An 18,474-nucleotide genomic window follows, 5' to 3' on the forward strand; every position below is an offset into this window, starting at 1 on the left:
TACGCATTCTGACATAAAATCAGATTTATTTTTCATGGGATGGGAAAGGAATTTACCACAGACGCAAAATAAACCTGTGAATACATTATAACTGCAGTATACCTGTCAGTACAAAATCTCATTGCTGTAAAATGAGCGTAAAGTTTACCTTTATGTAATAATAAAAAAGAGAACGCCTCTTGAGATTACTGCCGGATTGCAGATCATTCTAATTTCACACATAGAGAGAAATTTCTGTATCATGGAAAAAAGTGAAAAATGCGTGGCATAAAAAAACAACGACCTTTCATTTCTAAATATAGATAACACCCCAGGAAACAAGTAGCTGGTAAATTCGTTTAAAAGGTCCCGGAGGAAATTCATACAAGTTTGGAACAAGTTCACCTGCTACTGGTTTCCTGAGGTGTTATCTTTTTAATAAGAATGTGGGAAACAAAACAGTTGACGGCAGACACCGACTTCCAACAGTCTTCAAAATATCTTCTTTGAAGGTCCATAGAAAAAAGTAAGTCACGCGGGTTTGGAACAACATGAGTTTTGCAAACAAAAATTCACCACAGCGTAAATGTGGCCAAATACTGTTTCTTGAAACTCTAGAGGAAGGCAATGAAATCACACTTTCAAATCTCATATCAATTCAAGCCAGATAATCTTTGAAAATGTGACTGTGTCCTGCATTGTCTGCAGATTTAAGATTGACTGAACTGGAAATTATACATATACGTAACATATTTTTACCATGCATTTTTCTTATTTTTTGTTGCTCGTCTCTGGCTTTCTAAACGCTGGGCTGTGAACGAGGGAATGAATACTCTGCTGCCATCTATAGGCCTTTTGTGGAATAAAATTAAACAACGTGTAAAGCAAAATAATGCCCTCATTTTCAGTTTACCTTGTTTTCTTTATTTTTATTTTTGCGCAAAACATGATAAAAAATACTTCCGAGAAAAACACCGAGATCCACAATTTTTCAGTTGCGGGTCATCCTTTTAAGAGTCCACGTAAATGTTAAGCAAATAATCTTAACTTCACTTTTCAAAAAAAAAAAAAAATACTAAGATAAAAACTAGATAAATAAAAGTAATAAAAAATACTGCATGTTTTGATCGGCTACGTTTATAGGCAGCTTTTCGTCACATTTTGTTTGCCATTGGTCTAGGATGATGTCACCTGCACCGAAACCCCGCCCCTCATCCCCCACATAGCGCGCTGTCTCATGCACACGCACAGTATACAGAAGCGCACATTGCATTGCGCTGGCGTACACATTGTTATTGTGTTAATTGTGTACACTTGTGAGGACAGAGGACGCTCTGAAGAGTGTAAGGAAAAACTGCCCGAATGTCATGTACCGATGGACATCACTGGATTTTTAAAGTGTAACCCGCACATTAAGACAGACCATAGATAACCGCAGCTATGTAAATGTCTCGCGCGCTGAATCGGAATTGTCGCGCGGACAAACACAAGGATCTCGTTTATCGCGAAACATGACGATACAGCGGACGTACAGCTTATAACGTAAGTCGTTTTTTCATATTTTAGAGGCCTTCATAACATGCAGTCACGTATCTGTGCGTTTCCAGCAATAAAGGCTAGGCTGCTTAATGGCTACTTAATATTTTGTTTCAACAAAATGTCGCCCAGTGAGAAAATGCGAGTTTTACTTCAGCTATTATTCGTATTAAAAAAAAAAAGTAATAATAATGCTAATAAAAAAAAATCTTAATTCACCTTAGTTCGCGTTTTAGATTGGGATACCCACCATAAATGTACGCAAAACGATCGAATTTTAATGCAGTTGAATTTGAGATATAATAAGCTTCGTTTGTTTTAGCATTCACACTGAAATGGTAGTGAGACTGAGCTCAAATGGCGAAGAGACTCTGGATCACAGTGAAAGCGCATCTGAATTTGCGTGACAGCAGCAGCGTGGCCTAACAAGTGACAGTCAATAGTTGCGGATCTGTGCTGGACGTTCTTGTTTTCCCTTTCAGTGACCGCAGGCCTGGCTAATATTGTCCTTTAATATAAATGCATGTATGTTTTTATTTTGGTGAATCATCTATGTAAGCGTTTGGACGTCGCATTAAGCGCGTTTTTGCTTGCACGGTTGTAGAAACGTCAGAAACAAAGGGATCCTAATTAGTGCTGTGATCCCGCTTTCCAGTGACAGAAACTGGAAATCGCTGTGGCAATGAACTTAATGACTTGTGACGATGCGCGAAATCATTCCAGCGGATTTCACCTTCTTATCTGTTAACCCCAATTTTTATAATGGTTTAAAACAATGCATTTCATTAGGCAAAGAGTTGAGCAGGCCCATGTGTCTGTCGCAGACTGTTGACTCGAATGTAAAACACGCAGGGAAACTACTTCGCCTGTCTATAAATAAATTACAGATAGACTGGATGCTTATTACGTGGATATATGAGGTAAATAAAGCTTGAAATGCTTTATCTGACCATCACGTTGTTCGTCACGAAACGGAGAAGAATTAGCTCAAATAATTAAGTTAAGCGCAAATAACGAAAAATTATGTTTTCTGAAGAATAATTTATATTACAGTGTTTAGTGGAGGAGGCATACGAGTTGATCAATTAAAGTGACAGTTAAAATAATTTTTGCATTGACACTTTCTTGTGCCAACATTTTGTAGGTGCCTGATAAATGACCAGCAGATGGATATTTAATATGACTTGATGAATATGATCTATTTGATTATTAGAGACTCTGTGCTTTAATTAGCCTTGGTATTAATATTAGCTCTTCATGATACTATATATATTTCCATTTGAGCTTTTTTTTCTTTCTGTCTTTCAGTGATGCATCAGATACAGTGCATGTTTGTTTTCGTGGTTCAGTTACCATTTTGCTGCAACCTTACTGTATTTATACAACCACACGCCGTTCTTTGTGGCAACATCAATGAAACCTGATCATTGTTTGTAGTTGTTTTTGTGCTCAGCCGGTACCTGAGCTCATCAGCGCTGATGCTGTACATCTCTGACACAAGCACATGCTGATGCCCAAGTGTGTGCTGCCGTTCCACTGCTGTATGTGATTCATTGCAACAAAAAAAACCATTACACACGTGGTTTCTGTGTGAAATACTGCTGATAAGGTGTTTAGTGTGTGAGTTAAAGTGATTGGAGTGATGTTGACTTGCAATATGACAAATCTGGGTCAATGTAACCACCCACCCCCTTCACTACCACAGGCTACAAAAGGCAAGACTGAAAAAAGCAAAGAGGATGAGGATACCATCACCAGGCTCTGTGCGTGAATGTATGCATGTGGAAATAAGAGCATGGTGTGCTGGCTCTGTCCTGGGGTCTGTGTGTGTATGTATGTGTGTGTGTGTGTGTGTGGGTGTTGTGTTAGGGTATATGATGTTATGCATGTCCCCCTCCTCCACGAGGTCAATGGATGATCCAGCCATGTCACATCCTGTAACTCTTCTCTCTGAGCTGCTTTATATTCTCTTTTATACATACACTCACACATTTTTCTTCCTTCTCTTGATTCTTTTTTCTGTTTTCACCATTCTGTACGTTATTCTTAAAGGAATATAAATGAAAATTCTGTCATTATTTACTAATTCTCTTCATTTCAAACCCAAATTACTTACTTTCTTCTGTTGAGCACAAAGAGAAGCCGTTTTTTCATGATATTTTTATGCAACGATGTTGAAGTGGGACTGAATCTTTTAAGGGTCATAAAGGATGAAGAAGCATTATAAAAGTGGCCAATATAACTTGTACATATTCCAAGTCATTATCAGTTTATATCAATACCTCTTAAAATACCAACATTAATGCTCTCCTTTTATGTTCCGCTGAAGAAAGCAAGGTGTGCGGGTTTGGAGGATGAATAATGGCTAGATGTTCATTTTAAACTGATCTATTCCTTTAACCTTCTCTTCATCTTTTCATTGATATTTCTTAATGTCTATTACAGAAGTTTCAAACTGTCATTATTTAGAATAATGAGCCGATCCTCTCTGCTCTGTGGAGGGGTGATTAGTGCAGCGATCAGATTATATCTCTATTATTAGAAGAATGATAGCATTATTCCATTTACATTTCATTACATGTTTGACTATAACAGATGTTTTTGAAATAAACTCTGCGTGTATTAATAATCTCCAGCAAAGCAATTACTTTTTATAAACTTTAAAGAAGTCAAGGCTGATATATTGCTGGACAGCCATGATAACCAAGAATACAGCATGCAGAGTATCAAATTATGTCAGTACCATCCTGATGTGACGTCCCTACAACGCTGTCTCGTAATTTATACACTTCTTTACACAGTTTGATTGTATGCTTGTAATGATTATTTGATGCCTTCGATAAAAGTGAACCCCTGGAATTTAACAAGGGTACTGGGTCAGAAAGATATTTCTGTTTTCTCCTACTGACAAGTGTGTGACATACCCTTGTGCTGTTCATTATTGTTTCACAGTGTTTAATAACTAGTAAGGTTGTGAATGACTAACAGAAGAAAGTCTTCTGTACTTAACTCATCACAATTATTCACGTAATTCTGTCCTGTGACTAATATTAACTGTATGTGCAATACTGTGTGTCTTCTATGTGCATATTTAAAAAATTACACAAGCACCATAATGAACGAACACTGTAATGTTAATTTGTGTTTTTCCTTTTTGCATCCTAACCACACAGCTTTGCTCAGCCCCAGATGCCTCCGCTCCCTCTTGACGAGCGCATAGTGGTTATTCAGCGCCCCAAAAGTTTGGCCTTGCGCGTGGCCTCCCCACCAACCACTTCACAATCTTCCTCACACCGCCCAGCCACTCACAACGAACCCCCACCCCGCTTACCACAACCCCAACCCCCACCACCCCGTTCCCATCCAGGTTCCAACTACCTTTCTCTGGAATGCAAGCGCAGGCAATCATCCCATGTTCAGAGAGATAAAGGAGAACGAGGTGCTCCCTTTGAGGGCAGCAGCCACAATGCTAGCCATTGTCACAGCAATGGGACAGTAACTTTAGGTCCCAGACCTCACAAGCACACACATACCATTGACATTAGAGTGTCTTTGGACAAAGGTGGAAGAGGAGGATCTTACATTGACAAAGGCCGCAGCAGCAGTCTTACCCGAAGTGGAAGCATCAAAGGGAACAGAACTAAACGGGTGTCCCTACACTTAGATCCAGGGCAAGGTGAAAGGAAATGCAAAGGAAAGTCTTCCGAATTAGTGGAGAAGCACCACCAGAACCATCATCAGAGTCAAAACCGGAATCAGCACAGTAGCCATCATCCAAACCAACTCACAGTCTCTCCTGGAGGGATCTTGGAATTTGTACCAGCACAGAGACAGCAGTCCAAATCCAAGTCAACAAGAGAGAGAGACCTGTCATCAAAGTCTTGCTCTGCAACTGCCAGCCACACATTGCTCAGTGAGAGGGACGTATCATCTGTAGGAAACAAAGAAAACTCCAAACTGGGACCCGGCCACCAACAGCCCCACGCCCACAGCCTATCCCGTCACCATAGTACAGCCCCATTGCCCCATGCTGCCATCCTAAACCAACACTACCCTGCTGCACCACCCTCACTCCCTTCCCGAGCCCCTGCCTCCTATCAGCACATTAGTCAACCCCGTCCCTCACGCACCAGAGATCATCGGCCCCAAATTCTTCACGCTCTGCCCCTCTCCCCTACTTCCTCCCAAGGAGGCTTTCCCAGTCCTGACCACACATGTACAATTGACTTTTCCCACCCTTGTGGCTGTTGGAGGTTGGTGCGTTGTAGAAGAGGTAGAGGTCACTCGACTGGCTGCCACGGGCGTGGTACAAGCCCATCTTCTTCATTTTCCCACGCCCCAGGAACAAGTGCTGCCAACGGAGGTGGCGGAACCATGGGATTGAAGACTTTAGGAGGATGTCTGTCAACTGCTTCCACCACCAACACCTCCTCTTCCAACAGCACTGTCTCGGACTGTCGAACAGGGCTGCTCAGACCTTTGGGTTGTGCATCCTGTTCTGGAGAAGCTGGAGGTTTTGAGAGCCCTGCTGCATTCCGTAAGAAACTGGTTGGGGGTTGTTTACCCTGCACTCCCCTGTCCTCATCTGCTCCTCTTCGAGCACTCCAGAGTTGTGTCAGTGGGTGCAATCCCAAAGCAAGCCAAACTGGCAGCTCCACATGCAGTTACTGCAGTAGTGACCCCATTGTAGTGACCTTTAACCCACACCGAGGGAATCCTCCCAACATGGGGCGTAATATTGGTGCACATACCATGGGAGGATACCAGCCTGATGATGATGATTACAGTGTACGCACAATCTGGCCGGAGGAGCTAGCAAAGAAGATGACCCGCTCTAAAACCCAACCTATCCATCATAATGCAGGTATTGGAATGGGCTCAGGGAGAAGCTGCATGGGCCACAACCAGAACAGTGGTAATGGCAGCAATCCTGTAATCCTGGACTGTCGAAACCTTATGGAGTTCACTCGTTCCCAGTTGACAGATCAGGCAGGACGACGGAGGCTCCAGCAAGGCAAGATGGCAGTTTTGGACTTTATCGGATCAGGGAATAGTGGGGACCAGGGTAGAGATTCCCTCAAGCGGCTTTGGAACAAAGGAGCAGATGCTTGCATGGGGGATGGCAATGGGTTTGATGATGAAGTGCTTCCACAATCTCCATCCCTCCGCTCTCCATCTCCAGATTCTCCTCCATCATTCTCACCCCCACCCTCTGCTCCTAGCACGCTTATTAAGCCCAAACCCAAACAGCGAGAGAGGGAGGGTGGACATACCTTACCCTCCGCACAGTCACTCCACTTGGTCCTCAACTCACTCAACCGGGAACAAGATGAGGAAAATGGACGAGGTAAAGATACTTATGTGCAAGTACACAGTAGGTTGAGTGATATCTTTTTTGTTTTTGATTGACCATTCAAAAAGATTAACTTAATCTCCCCACATTGCCAGTCCCACTTCAATGTACTGACCTTGAATTCATTTTCTCATCTTCCATTAGGCTGTATGCCTTTCTGCACTGATAGTATTCAAATTAAAATTATAGTTCCGTTAATCTGTGGGGTGCGTAATCCTTGTTAGCCTAGCTGCAGAAGATTGCCAGAGTTACATTACCCATGATGCTCTAGTAATGTAACTCAAGTTCAAGTTTTTCCACTTCATACCTTTAATTCTATTTCTTAAAACTCGGACTGCTTTATCCTCTGTTTTATTTCTGATTGAAACTGGTTAAGTTTTGTCAAAGAACTAAAGGATAATAGCCATTCTGTGAGGGAGAGTGATGGCACTTTAAACTGGAAAGATAAGAAGGAAGGATTAAAATTATTTAAACATGATTTGATTTTCTTACATAAGGCACTCTGACAGGATTTTAACCCATGTCATTTTTAATTGACTAAAAAGGTCCTATACCCACATAGTCCCATAGAGTGAAGTATTTAAACATATAAGAAAACAAAAGTAATGTTTTTTTTTTTTTTTTTGTCAGTGCACCTTTCCCTCCCTCTTTCCTCATCCCTCCCAGCGTCACTCTCTGAGGAGAGTGTCATGACCCCAGATGTGGAAAATGCTGTGATCAGCCCGATCCTCCCTTTCCTTTTCCTCGGCAATGAGAGAGATGCACAGGATTTGGATCTACTGCTTCGTCTCAACATTGGTTTTGTGGTCAATGTCACAACCCATCTTCCCCTCTACCACCTGGACACAGGCTTGGTGCGTTACAAAAGGCTCCCTGCCACTGACAACAGCAAACAGAACCTGCGACAGTATTTTGAAGAGGTTTTTGAGTTTATCGGTAAGAGAAATTGTCTGTCCTGTGAAGACTTGTATTGTATTGAAGCAGAGAGTATGGCTGGGGCATATCAAAGGGTTTGTCTTTTAGTGATATACCAATAATCTTTAGTGGTTAAAACCATGATTTGCAGCTTGCTAGTCAGTTGCAGGTGGAATTATGTCAGCATGATCTGCTCATAATCAGACAACCGTTTATTGGTTTATGTTTCTGGAAACAAATTTTTCACCTTTACAGCTAATAAACATTGAGACATATTTACTAAGCTGCACAAGTTACCATGACTTTTCAGCTCTAATTTCCTGCTGTGTGTCTTTAGTAAATTCCTGACAGTAGTTTTTAACTGGTGCAAGCCCATAGTAAATGTGTCCCATTCACTAAAAGCCAAAAATCTCTATTCTTTTTTTTATTTTAAAATGATGTATCTCCTGCTGTATCTGATACTTACTAATTTAATTGCACTTCAGAGGCATGTGACAATTTTTTGATGTGTGCCACACCTTTTTTTGTTTCAGAGGAAGCTCACCAGTGTGGACGGGGCGTTCTTGTGCACTGCCAAGCAGGTGTGTCCCGCTCAGCTACTATAGTCATTGCTTACCTGATGAAGCACACCCTCATGACCATGACTGATGCCTATAAGTATGTACGCGGACGGCGGCCAATAGTCTCCCCCAACCTCAACTTCATGGGCCAGCTGCTAGAGTTTGAGAGAGACCTCAACTCTGGGGTAACTCCTCGCATCCTCACCCCTAAACTGAGTGGCCTGGAAACACAAGTTTAAAAGATTGGCAAAGAAAGAAGATTGTGAGAAAACGAGAGGAGAGAAGGAGATAAACAGAAGCGGAAATTGATGGGAAGAAATGGATGGATAAAAAACGAGGGTAAGAATAAAGCCGTTTAATGATAACAAGCAGTTGAGGATTTGAAGAGAGATGACAGAAATAACTAGAAGATGAAAGCAGTCCGAAAGAAATAGAGGAAATAGTCTTGGTCTATTTTAATTAAAGTATCTCCACGCTTTCTGTTTCATATAAATAGCACTTATTTGACAGTTGGCAAATGGATATTTGTGCTACCCATCCTGATACTCTATTAATTATGTGCCAAGTTTTAATTCAGAATAATAACTAAATTCACTTAACTTGTTACTGTATTACTATTATCAAACTCGGCTAAATACAAACTCTGTATGAAAGTATTTGGGGGGAAACAAATGCAATCAAAGAACACTCTGGCTGTCAAGCGCAGAAAAAGATCCGATGTGTTGAGACTCTCAGAACTGTGACGAATGCATCACATTCGAGACCCAAGAGCTGTAGCAAACTTCAAACTCCTTTTCCACTGTGCACAGAACTTTTCTAGACAGATTATTTTTGATTTGGGAGATCATTTGAAGGCACTTTTTGGGTTACTTTGTGTTAGCTGCCAACTATTTATAAATTTGTCCACTGACATGAAGATTCATTTTGCCTTTTGAAATTTTTTTGATACTGCTATTTTTGTTACTTGATTTGACATCTTGCATTCTTTATCTTAGTGTCTTTGTGTGGGAGGTGTGCAATAGCGTTGATGTGGAAGTTGGACTGATTTGCGTTTTTTTTTTCACTTTTTCACAGTGTTTCAGTGTAATCCAAAAATCATATATTTCTTTTTTTTATATTTGCATATAATATTGAACAGAGGGCAATTTGTATAAAGCACTGTGTAATGACAAAGGTGTTAAAAGGAAAAGATTATAGACTATACAATAGTTTTTTTATTTTATTTTATTTTTTATTCAGCTATTTGTTTTACTTTGAGCAGGCAGTGCAATGGCTTAAATGTACATTTTTGTGCTTTTTGTATGTTTTCTTTCTGTGCTGCAAATGGTGTTATGACATTGAGGAGAAAGATCTTGTGGAATTGAATTTTACACTTTTAATAAGGAATATGTACACTGTTTATTACTGTGCGAAATTACTGTGACTGGAGCAGATTGGGCCAAGTCATCAAGATGAATCTCACTCTTTTAGTACAAGTTAAATTTGCAATGCAAAACTGCACATCAAGGTGACAAGTAGATATTTATAGTTTATGCAAAATCAGCATGAAAGTTCCAAGGTGATACCGTGCAGGTGTAGCTAAAACATTAAGTTTTTTCCGTCATTTGCTTTTCTCTCATATTCAGTTCACTGCATGAGAAAAATGAACACCCTTATCAACTTTGACGCCTGCCCTATTTTTAAACAGCCTGCCTAATTTGACCGTGATCAGATTTTAGTGCTCTCAGGACTGTAGGCAAACAGTCTGGTTTTGTATTACATACCACAAAGGAAACCAGAGCCCCTTCCTCCATTTAAATTCTTCCTTCATTTTCCTACCGTCCTTTTTCTTTCTGTATGTTCTCTAAGAGACTATGCATTATTATAAGAATACATTCTGTGAAAAAGACTCGGTTCACTCAGTTCACTGTGAAACATTCTTCTTCCTGCATATTGTCAAGATCTCAGCCTTGGTCGTTGAAGCCGCCTTTCATCAGTCTTGACAAGCGAGGAGTTTGTCTGCTGTCTCTGAGCTCTTATCTGCCTCACTGAGCCACTGGGCCTTCACACACCGCTGCTGTGTCTCCATTAATGTGCTCTGCCCAGCAGCGCGTGACAAAGTATACTATTTTGCATTTCAGTTCAAATACGTTCCAGTTCAAAAAAGCCCTACAGTAAAGACGTGTGAAGGTGTTTTCTTATGGGTACAAGACCTCAGAAATGTCCCCAAACTTTAACATCTAAGATGGCTGCTTTGGATGACCAGTTCGGTGCCATTGCTGTGTTATTTTAGGGTTAGCTGCTGCTTGTGTTTGTCATACAGTGACAAGCTGACTGTTTCTTTCTGTCTCTCTCTGCTGACAGTGATTTTTTTTTTATGACTCTGTAGCTTGATTATGCCCAGAGGAAACGATTAGGTAAGCAGCACCTAATAAATAGGTCTCAGTGAGGTGACAGAGTGCCGAGAAATCAGACAGTCTCAGTCTGAAAAGCAGGATTGGGCAAAATCTGGAATTCTAAAAATATGTGTCCCTTTAGTTCATGAGTTTGAATTTGATTTGAATTGACCACATGCCACAGCATATTGAATTGAAATGACATGAAGAGGAATTCAAAGAAATTCAACACACCCTAGCATGCCCTCATGTCTAGAATCCATGAAACGTCCCACACAACATTGTACACTATTACTCCATTGCTAATTACTTAAATTTAAATTTGAATCACAATTCTCCTTTTTTTTTCTACCTCAATTCAATCTCAATTCAAATTCAGGAATTGAATCGAAATTTAAAAGGCATTCTCGGTTCTTTTTACGAATGCCACACAACCTTGATAAACATGGATGCTGCTGATTAGCATTTAAAATATGTATTTTTAAAACTTGAATTATTTCTTCTGATCTGATTCAGTTTTTTTTTTAATCCATCATTCGCCGTTTCATTAAAACTGCCAGTTGCCACCCCCCAAGTCTGCATGAGAAAACGTTCAAAGTGTGTTTTACGAGAAAATAAATGCCGGGGATGCCTTTTGGTACAATAACCGTCTTCCGAGTCAATGTAGCACCTATCAGCGGAAAGAAATGGAAGCACTTGGAACTTTTGTAATTTGTTTGGATTTGTTTTGCTCTGTTATATATCTGTTTGCTGCACAAAAGTGCATGTGTGTGGATGCAATGCGATTTCTGTGTGCTCGAAATGTTGAGACGAGAGTAATGTGAGTGAAACTTTCCTACCATTTTATCAAGAATCCCAACCTCAGGCCTGTTAAATGTCCATTGGCACAGCTAAAGCTTCTCTGTAAGCTTGCATCTGTCAATGCCATGAGCCACTGCTGTATGCCTTCTTTACCCTGGATTTGCTCTTCCAGACATCGGGGGGAAATTTACCTCTTTGTGCATTCAGTCATACCTTTCACTGTAGAAAAAATAAAACATGGCATAAGCCTACCAGAATCACCTGGCAACACTGAATGAATAGCGCTGGACATCATAGACCTGGCGAATTGCTGTTGGCTGTCTACATCTCGAGTATTTCATTGTATGAAAGCTGAATTTGTTTATAAAATGTGTGCAAAGCACCGAAACTGGATACTATATATGACCAGTATTTCCTGTGTTGAATAATCTTATATACAGTATATGGTTTGCACATAGAAATGAACTAAATGTAAAGTTTTGTGTAGAATTTGTTTGTAAATTTGTGAATTGATTCTTTCTGTGACTTTATTCATGTATGTAATGCTTGTTCTTTTTTTAACTATTATTATTATTATTATTATTATTATTATTTTATTATTATTATTATTATTGTTATGATCTCATTTTTGTGCCAAATACTGAAATGAAAGTTGGCTTTGAAGGTTGGCATCTTAATACTGACAAAAAAGAAGTGCCCTATAGGACAGAACATGTTTGATCCGCTCCGTTATCAATGTTTTACCTTGTTCCCCAGGCAATATGTTGTTGTCATACTCTGTTACTTTAACTTTATACTTTTACCTGCTGATTTTCTTACTCACCAACCTGCTAAATTGCTCATTGAAGATGTTTATATTTTCATATGTTGATTTGTTTTGTTTAATCACGGCAATTTTATCAGTGACTCTTTGGATAGAGGTTTATAGCAATCCCTCAAGAGTTGTACTTTGATGTACTTTGAATGCATGTTACTCCAAACTGACCTTCCAGTCTTCTCTCCCCTTCCTACTGACTCAGCCGTTCTCCCCTGTGAGAATTCAGTGCCCACGCTGCTTCAGAGAGAAGACGGACACGGCAGCCTGTGTGGTTTGACCATATACTTGTGTGTACTTCGGTTTATCACTGACAAACGATGGGGCTTCATCCTTTTTCCTCTTTAAAACTTTACTGTGAGAGACTGTGATACTGTTGTGAAGCAAAAAAACGATTAAAAGTGTTAGGCTGATCCTTGCCGGTAATGACTAAATAACGTACCTCTTTAAAAAATTTGGCTTGTAATAGAATTGTTCATCAATATGATGTTCTCGCAAAGCTAAAATGATTTGTTGAAATAAACATTTTTTACAAATTGACAATTGTGTTTTTTTGTGGGTTTTTTTACATATAGCCTCTGAGACAAAATGCATATTGGTGGTCTAGCACTCCCATAAGCCCACCTAAACCAGGACCAGTTCATTCAGAACCAGAAATGTTGGTTTGGAAATTATTGGTTGTTACAATATAGTCAATGAGCTGTCAGATTACCATTGACAAATCAGCAGTGCAGCCCACCGGTTACATAACCGTTAGATGCTGTGTTGTGCGACTGCGCTGTGATTTAGCTCCCTGAGGGCTTGGATCAATAGTCAGCATGGTCTATTACAGGACACCTATCTTATCAAAGCAAAACATAGGTGCAGTTCTCTCCAGTCTTGGTTTTCATTAGCTTTCCTCGTCGTGGACCTCGGTGTCGGTTGGAAAAGCTGGAGGAAGAATTCCTCCTGTGACCTCCTACTTCCAGGCCACTTCAGCATTAATGTCAGAATGCTAGAACAAAGCTAAAACTGTAGTGTGCCTGAGAGGGATGAGTAGAGAAACTGGGGCAAAGGCTTTTAGAGTGTGTGTGGAATCGTGCACGTGCATAAGAATGCTCAAGGCAACGCTGCTGATCCATGTCCCCGAAATCCCTGCGTAATATTGGTGAAACTTGATGACTCAATTCTGCTGCCTGGTCTTGAGGGCATGGCTGTTATGTGATAAGTGCATTTGAATTTACTGGAAGTTCTTTATTCTAATTAGAAACGGATAACTGCTTTCTCCTGTTTTTGAAATTGATTGGCTGTGTGGCGTTCCAATAGTGCGGATATAGGCCTTAAACGTGTACCAATACGTTTTTAATGCAACAATGTGCAAAAAGTTGCATCATTAAAAACCAACAAGTCCATATGCCCGATATTATGTTCTGCTGCCATTTACATACTAGCATCCAGTGTCGGATGTAACGTATTACAAGTAACGTGTATCTTTCTTACTTTGAACCATCAAGGTTCAGAATTCTACTTCACAGTTAATGCAACAGCCTCCCAGTTTTCATCCAAAATATTTTCAATTATGTTCTGAGGAGGAAAAGCTTTTACAGGTTTGGAACAACATGGGGGTAAGTGATATTAATGACAGAATTTTCATTTTGGGGTGGAGTATTCCTTCAAGCAAAATGACTTCATTTGTTTGTGACTTGAGTTTTTTGCTTCTTTTAGATCTCCTTCAACCTGGGGCTTATTAATTTCACTTTTGGTATAAAAAAGGCGTTAATGCATAAGTAAATGAACCAAGTCATGCATTTAGTTACTGTTTTAGGGAGTAACACAATATTGTAATGCATTACTTTTAAAAGTAACTTTCTCTAACATTATATGTAGGGCTGATGCTTGTAGGGAAAAAAATCTGGATTGTTGATTATTACTTTGTAATTGCGACTATCAATTACTAGCATCATCATTTACAATCTTTTTAGATAAAAGTAAAGCTAAATATAAGCTAAAAACAACTGAAACAAATTGTTATATAAAGATAACTTGGAACTTTTTATAGAAGCATTCAGTCTTTGTGTTTTGACATTTCACTAAATCTCTCTGGAGTCATTAAACGTTGCCCAGCAACACTTTTCTCTTTAGATGTAAGGGAAGCATTACCGATAAACTAATTAACATGACTTGAGCTACTGTTGAAACTGACATAATATCTCAATCTGTGCTTTATACAAATATCAAGAAAAACTGTGGGTATAAAACAAGGTTTATGCAAAAGGCTTTAGATGCAATATATGTGGGTGTGGCTTATGTGCCTCCTCAAATCACCTGTGGCATGCAAATGTTCTTATTTAGTACATGCACCTGTGAAGAGGCTGAGAGGCAATCCTGCTGTATGATTTAATTTCAACACTGACAGAACCAGGACATAATGTTTGCCCAAGAAAAGGTCAATTTAATTTTTGCGTATTCTTGGAAAACACCACAGTCAACATGAAAAAACACTGGGGATCTCCGAGGACTTCTGAAGAGAGGATGGGGACTGCATGGGGAGAAAACTCTAGATAAGTGTCAGGCTTTGCAAAAACCATCAGAGCAACTGAACATCAAATTTGAAGGTACTGCAAATGATTTTTCTACAGTGTTAAAGAACAATTTGTAAGATGTATTATTATTTGTAAGATATCTAGAATGCTATATATGTCAGTTCATCTAAGAAGCTGATGATGTTTTTAGAAATGTGGTTAATTTGTTCTGATTATACATGCATTTAATTATTGAATAAATGTATACATTTAGGCACTGGTATTATGTTTGAAAAGAATTATGAAAAACTGTGATATCCTGAAGTCTAACTGAAAACAGTTTTTTTTGTAGAAATAATTTTCCTGTTGGGGGAAGCGAAAATAAGCTAATATTTTCTCCAACCCAGATTAGTGTGCCTCGCTTGCCCGAGGGAAAATAAATGAAACAGTGCTGTAAGCAAGGCGTTTCCATATGCAGAGTAAATTTGTGGTCTTCAGGTACATGATGTAAATATCATGGGCGGTAGGATGCTGTGGACGTTGCCCGGTCAGGTGCACATAACGAGTCTCACGAGGCCAAACCATAGAGATGGAATTCTTCAGAGACTTCCTCCTAGTGGCAAAAGCCCTAGTATTTCCCTCTAATAAAAACAACATGGCCTTTTTGAGATTCCTCACCATTCATTGAACCCATCTGTAATTCACAGAATGTATCAAATATCCATTTACTGTACACTGCTTCATAACATATTGTTCATCTCTATGTCTTTCATTCTCTTCCAGTCCATGGCACGCTCCAGATGCAATGGAAAGATCCTTTGTCTTTGTCTCTTGCCTTGTGTGATGGTAAGTCACCTGTTGGTGTACATCATGGTGTCCATATTTGTAGCCGTCTCCTACTCCCCTCCTCTACCGCAGCTGCCCCTCCATTTCATTGCCACCGGAGCCTCTGCAAACTCGGGAGCTCTTGCATCCCATCCGGTTCGGCCCTTCTGGAATCTCAGACTAGAGGAAGGGGCATTGTGGAACCGCCTTCAGCACATTTGGGACAGGGAGCACAACCCCATATTGAGAGGTAACGGCACAAGGTACAAAGTTCCAAGCCTTGATGCAATACGTCCACAAGAGACAAGAGAAAAAAACGGTGTCTGTGAACAAGACGCGACTTGGTCGTCTCACCTGCCTGACTTTAACATCCTTCCTGATCAAATGAAGGATTTTGTCCTCTCCATGCACTGCAGGCATTATGCTGTCCTCGTGGACCAACCCAACCTCTGTGTCGGGCAGGACTCTGAGACGCCGTTCCTTCTCATGGCAATCAAATCGCAAGTCGGGAACTTTGAGAACAGACAGGCCATCCGAGAGACATGGGGAAGGAGCGGCTGGATCCGAGGGGACAATGGAGGAAAAAATTGGTTAGTGCGTACCGTCTTCTTGCTTGCAAGGCAAGATGCTGAGATAGGGCCTCATCCAGACCTGAGTGCCCTATTAAAATTGGAGAGCATCACCCATAAGGACATCCTCCTGTGGGATTTCAAAGACACTTTCTTCAACCTCACCCTGAAGGATGTCCTTTTCTGGAACTGGCTTTCGAAGCACTGTTCTCATGTCCACTTCATTTTCAAGGGAGATGATGACGTCTTTGTCAGGACTAAGGCTCTGCTGGATTACTTAAACCATGTTGGAGTAAAAAAGACGCATGGGAATAAAACGAAAGAACGGGACGATTTTGTTGTGGGGGATGTTATTGCCAATGCTTGGCCCAATCGGCAACCCGATACTAAATATTACATACCCGAAAGCTTCTATAAAGGAACGTATCCGGCCTACGCAGGAGGCGGAGGGGTGGTTTACACCGGTGCTTTGGCTTTACGTCTACAGGAGGTCTCTCGATGGGTCAGCCTGTTTCCTATTGACGATGTTTACTTAGGAATGTGCCTTCACAGGCTCAGAGTGTCCCCCACTCATCATACAGGTTTTCTTACCTTCGACCTTCCAGAGGACCTGCGGGAGAAGCCGTGTGCGTATCATAATGTTCTCCTAGTCCATAAACGCACCCCGAAAGAAATGTTAACCCTGTGGAAGGAGCTACAGGTTCCTCCTCAGGAGTGCTAGCGTACACTTGTTCATGAATTCAAATGAAGGTAAATGATACTGCGGGGACCTGGACTTCGAAGTTATTTTTATTTTTACCACGAGGTATTTTCAAGCCAGTTGGCCATGTTCATTTGCATAAAAGGCCCCAATGTCTCTGTGATGTTGGGCTGTGCTCAGGGCTGTGTGTGCAGTGGTTATTATAAAGAATACATTAAAGAAATAAAATAGCTAAAAATAGCTTACAACACGTTTGACTTTGTAAGATGAGGTTCTTGGTAGAATGGTTTTTGTTTTTTGGTAATAAGCATGTGAAAGAATACCTATTGACAATTGTAAAGTATCATGTTGTTATTATTTTGAAGGATTTAGAAGTTTGTGGCCCAAATACAAGGAGTTGTCATAATGGAGTGAATCCAAAAATCTTCATCAACATAATTCAGCATTGTATTAAAAAACTACGCTACTGGTTCGAAAAACTAAATCGGTTATTGGAAAATATTATTACGCTTTGCAATGTATGTGCATTTTCTGATGTGTGTCGTCACATACGTGTCATTTTCTCTCATTAGTGTAAGAATTCCTGACTTGAAAACAGCTGGAAAAAAACATTCAAAAGTATCTGGAGTCCGTTTTGGAGATCTTGGTGTACAAGTGCTTCTAGGAAGAATGATCTGGATGCCTGAAAACCCCATAGACATCGTCATCTGGTTCAGGCCTTGTGGGCCTAATTATAGGCTGGTGTTGTTGATGGCATAATCTGAATTACAACAACAAAACACAATATGGGAAATAATGAATAACCGTAATGAACAATAAATGATTTATTTGATCATTTATCATAGAGTTGATTTACACGGCTTATTATTTAGATGTTTGTGCATTCATGTTTCATAAGATTTAATGGCAATTGCTGTTTATGAACTCATGAGCGTCTTTGTTTCACTTTTTTTGTCTTTTCATTTGTATTTGTCGTGTATGTTTAACATTTAATAGTGTTTTTTTTTTTTACTTTTATTTTTACATTTCAATTTTGTCCTCTAAATTGATGTAATAATCATGCCAAATGAAGCTTGTATTTTAATGTTATGTACAGTCAGATTTTGCAATTAAATCTGTTTACCACCATTACTTTAACTGCTGGTGTTTTTTATTTCTCCAAACACTTATTGGGGTGTTTTTATCTCAGTTTATAATTTATACTTACGATAGTTATGTAATTTGTTCAAGTTTTAAAATTAAATGTATTAGGCCAATTATGCACAGCCTTTAAATTACGTGTGTGAATCAAATTTAAAAAGTTAACAAGTTGATTTTTAGTGTAGTTTTTAGAATTTGTGTGGTTTCCAGAAAAGGACTGGATTTTGGTTTTTGTTCTCTGTTTTACTATTTTGCACTATTTTCTCTTGTTCCTATTAATATTAATTAATTGTGAGAAGAAATATTATATTATATTATATTAATTGTGAGAAGAAAAGTGCTATACAAAAATATCTAAACTGAACTGAAAATGTTTCTCTCTTCGCGTTCATTCATCTAATATTTA

The 18,474-nt window shown here is 39.7% G+C and overlaps 2 protein-coding genes across 3 annotated transcripts; both read left to right on the plus strand.

The window, feature by feature from the left end:
- The first annotated feature begins 1,195 nt into the window (after window positions 1-1,195).
- Window positions 1,196-12,873, plus strand: si:dkey-175m17.7. 2 transcript variants are annotated; one of them, XM_043221932.1, is made up of 5 exons: window positions 1,196-1,521; window positions 3,221-3,278; window positions 4,689-6,862; window positions 7,499-7,804; window positions 8,317-12,873. In XM_043221932.1, the coding sequence occupies exons 3-5, from the start codon at window positions 4,705-4,707 to the stop codon at window positions 8,580-8,582; spliced, it is 2,730 nt and encodes a 909-aa protein (XP_043077867.1). In that variant the 5' UTR covers window positions 1,196-1,521; window positions 3,221-3,278; window positions 4,689-4,704; the 3' UTR covers window positions 8,583-12,873. The 2 variants fall into 2 exon arrangements, with proteins under 2 accessions (XP_043077867.1, XP_043077866.1); XM_043221931.1 differs by lacking the exon at window positions 3,221-3,278 and having other exon boundaries at window positions 1,197-1,521.
- Window positions 12,874-15,620: 2,747 nt separating this feature from the next.
- si:dkey-175m17.6 (N-acetyllactosaminide beta-1,3-N-acetylglucosaminyltransferase 2) lies at window positions 15,621-17,844 on the plus strand. Its single transcript, XM_043221915.1, has one exon. The coding sequence runs from the start codon at window positions 15,621-15,623 to the stop codon at window positions 16,947-16,949; it is 1,329 nt and encodes a 442-aa protein (XP_043077850.1). The 3' UTR covers window positions 16,950-17,844.
- Window positions 17,845-18,474: the final 630 nt, after the last annotated feature.

This window comes from Puntigrus tetrazona, chromosome 21 (assembly GCF_018831695.1).
Source record: "Puntigrus tetrazona isolate hp1 chromosome 21, ASM1883169v1, whole genome shotgun sequence".
In the NCBI taxonomy this organism is placed as follows: domain Eukaryota; kingdom Metazoa; phylum Chordata; class Actinopteri; order Cypriniformes; family Cyprinidae; genus Puntigrus; species Puntigrus tetrazona.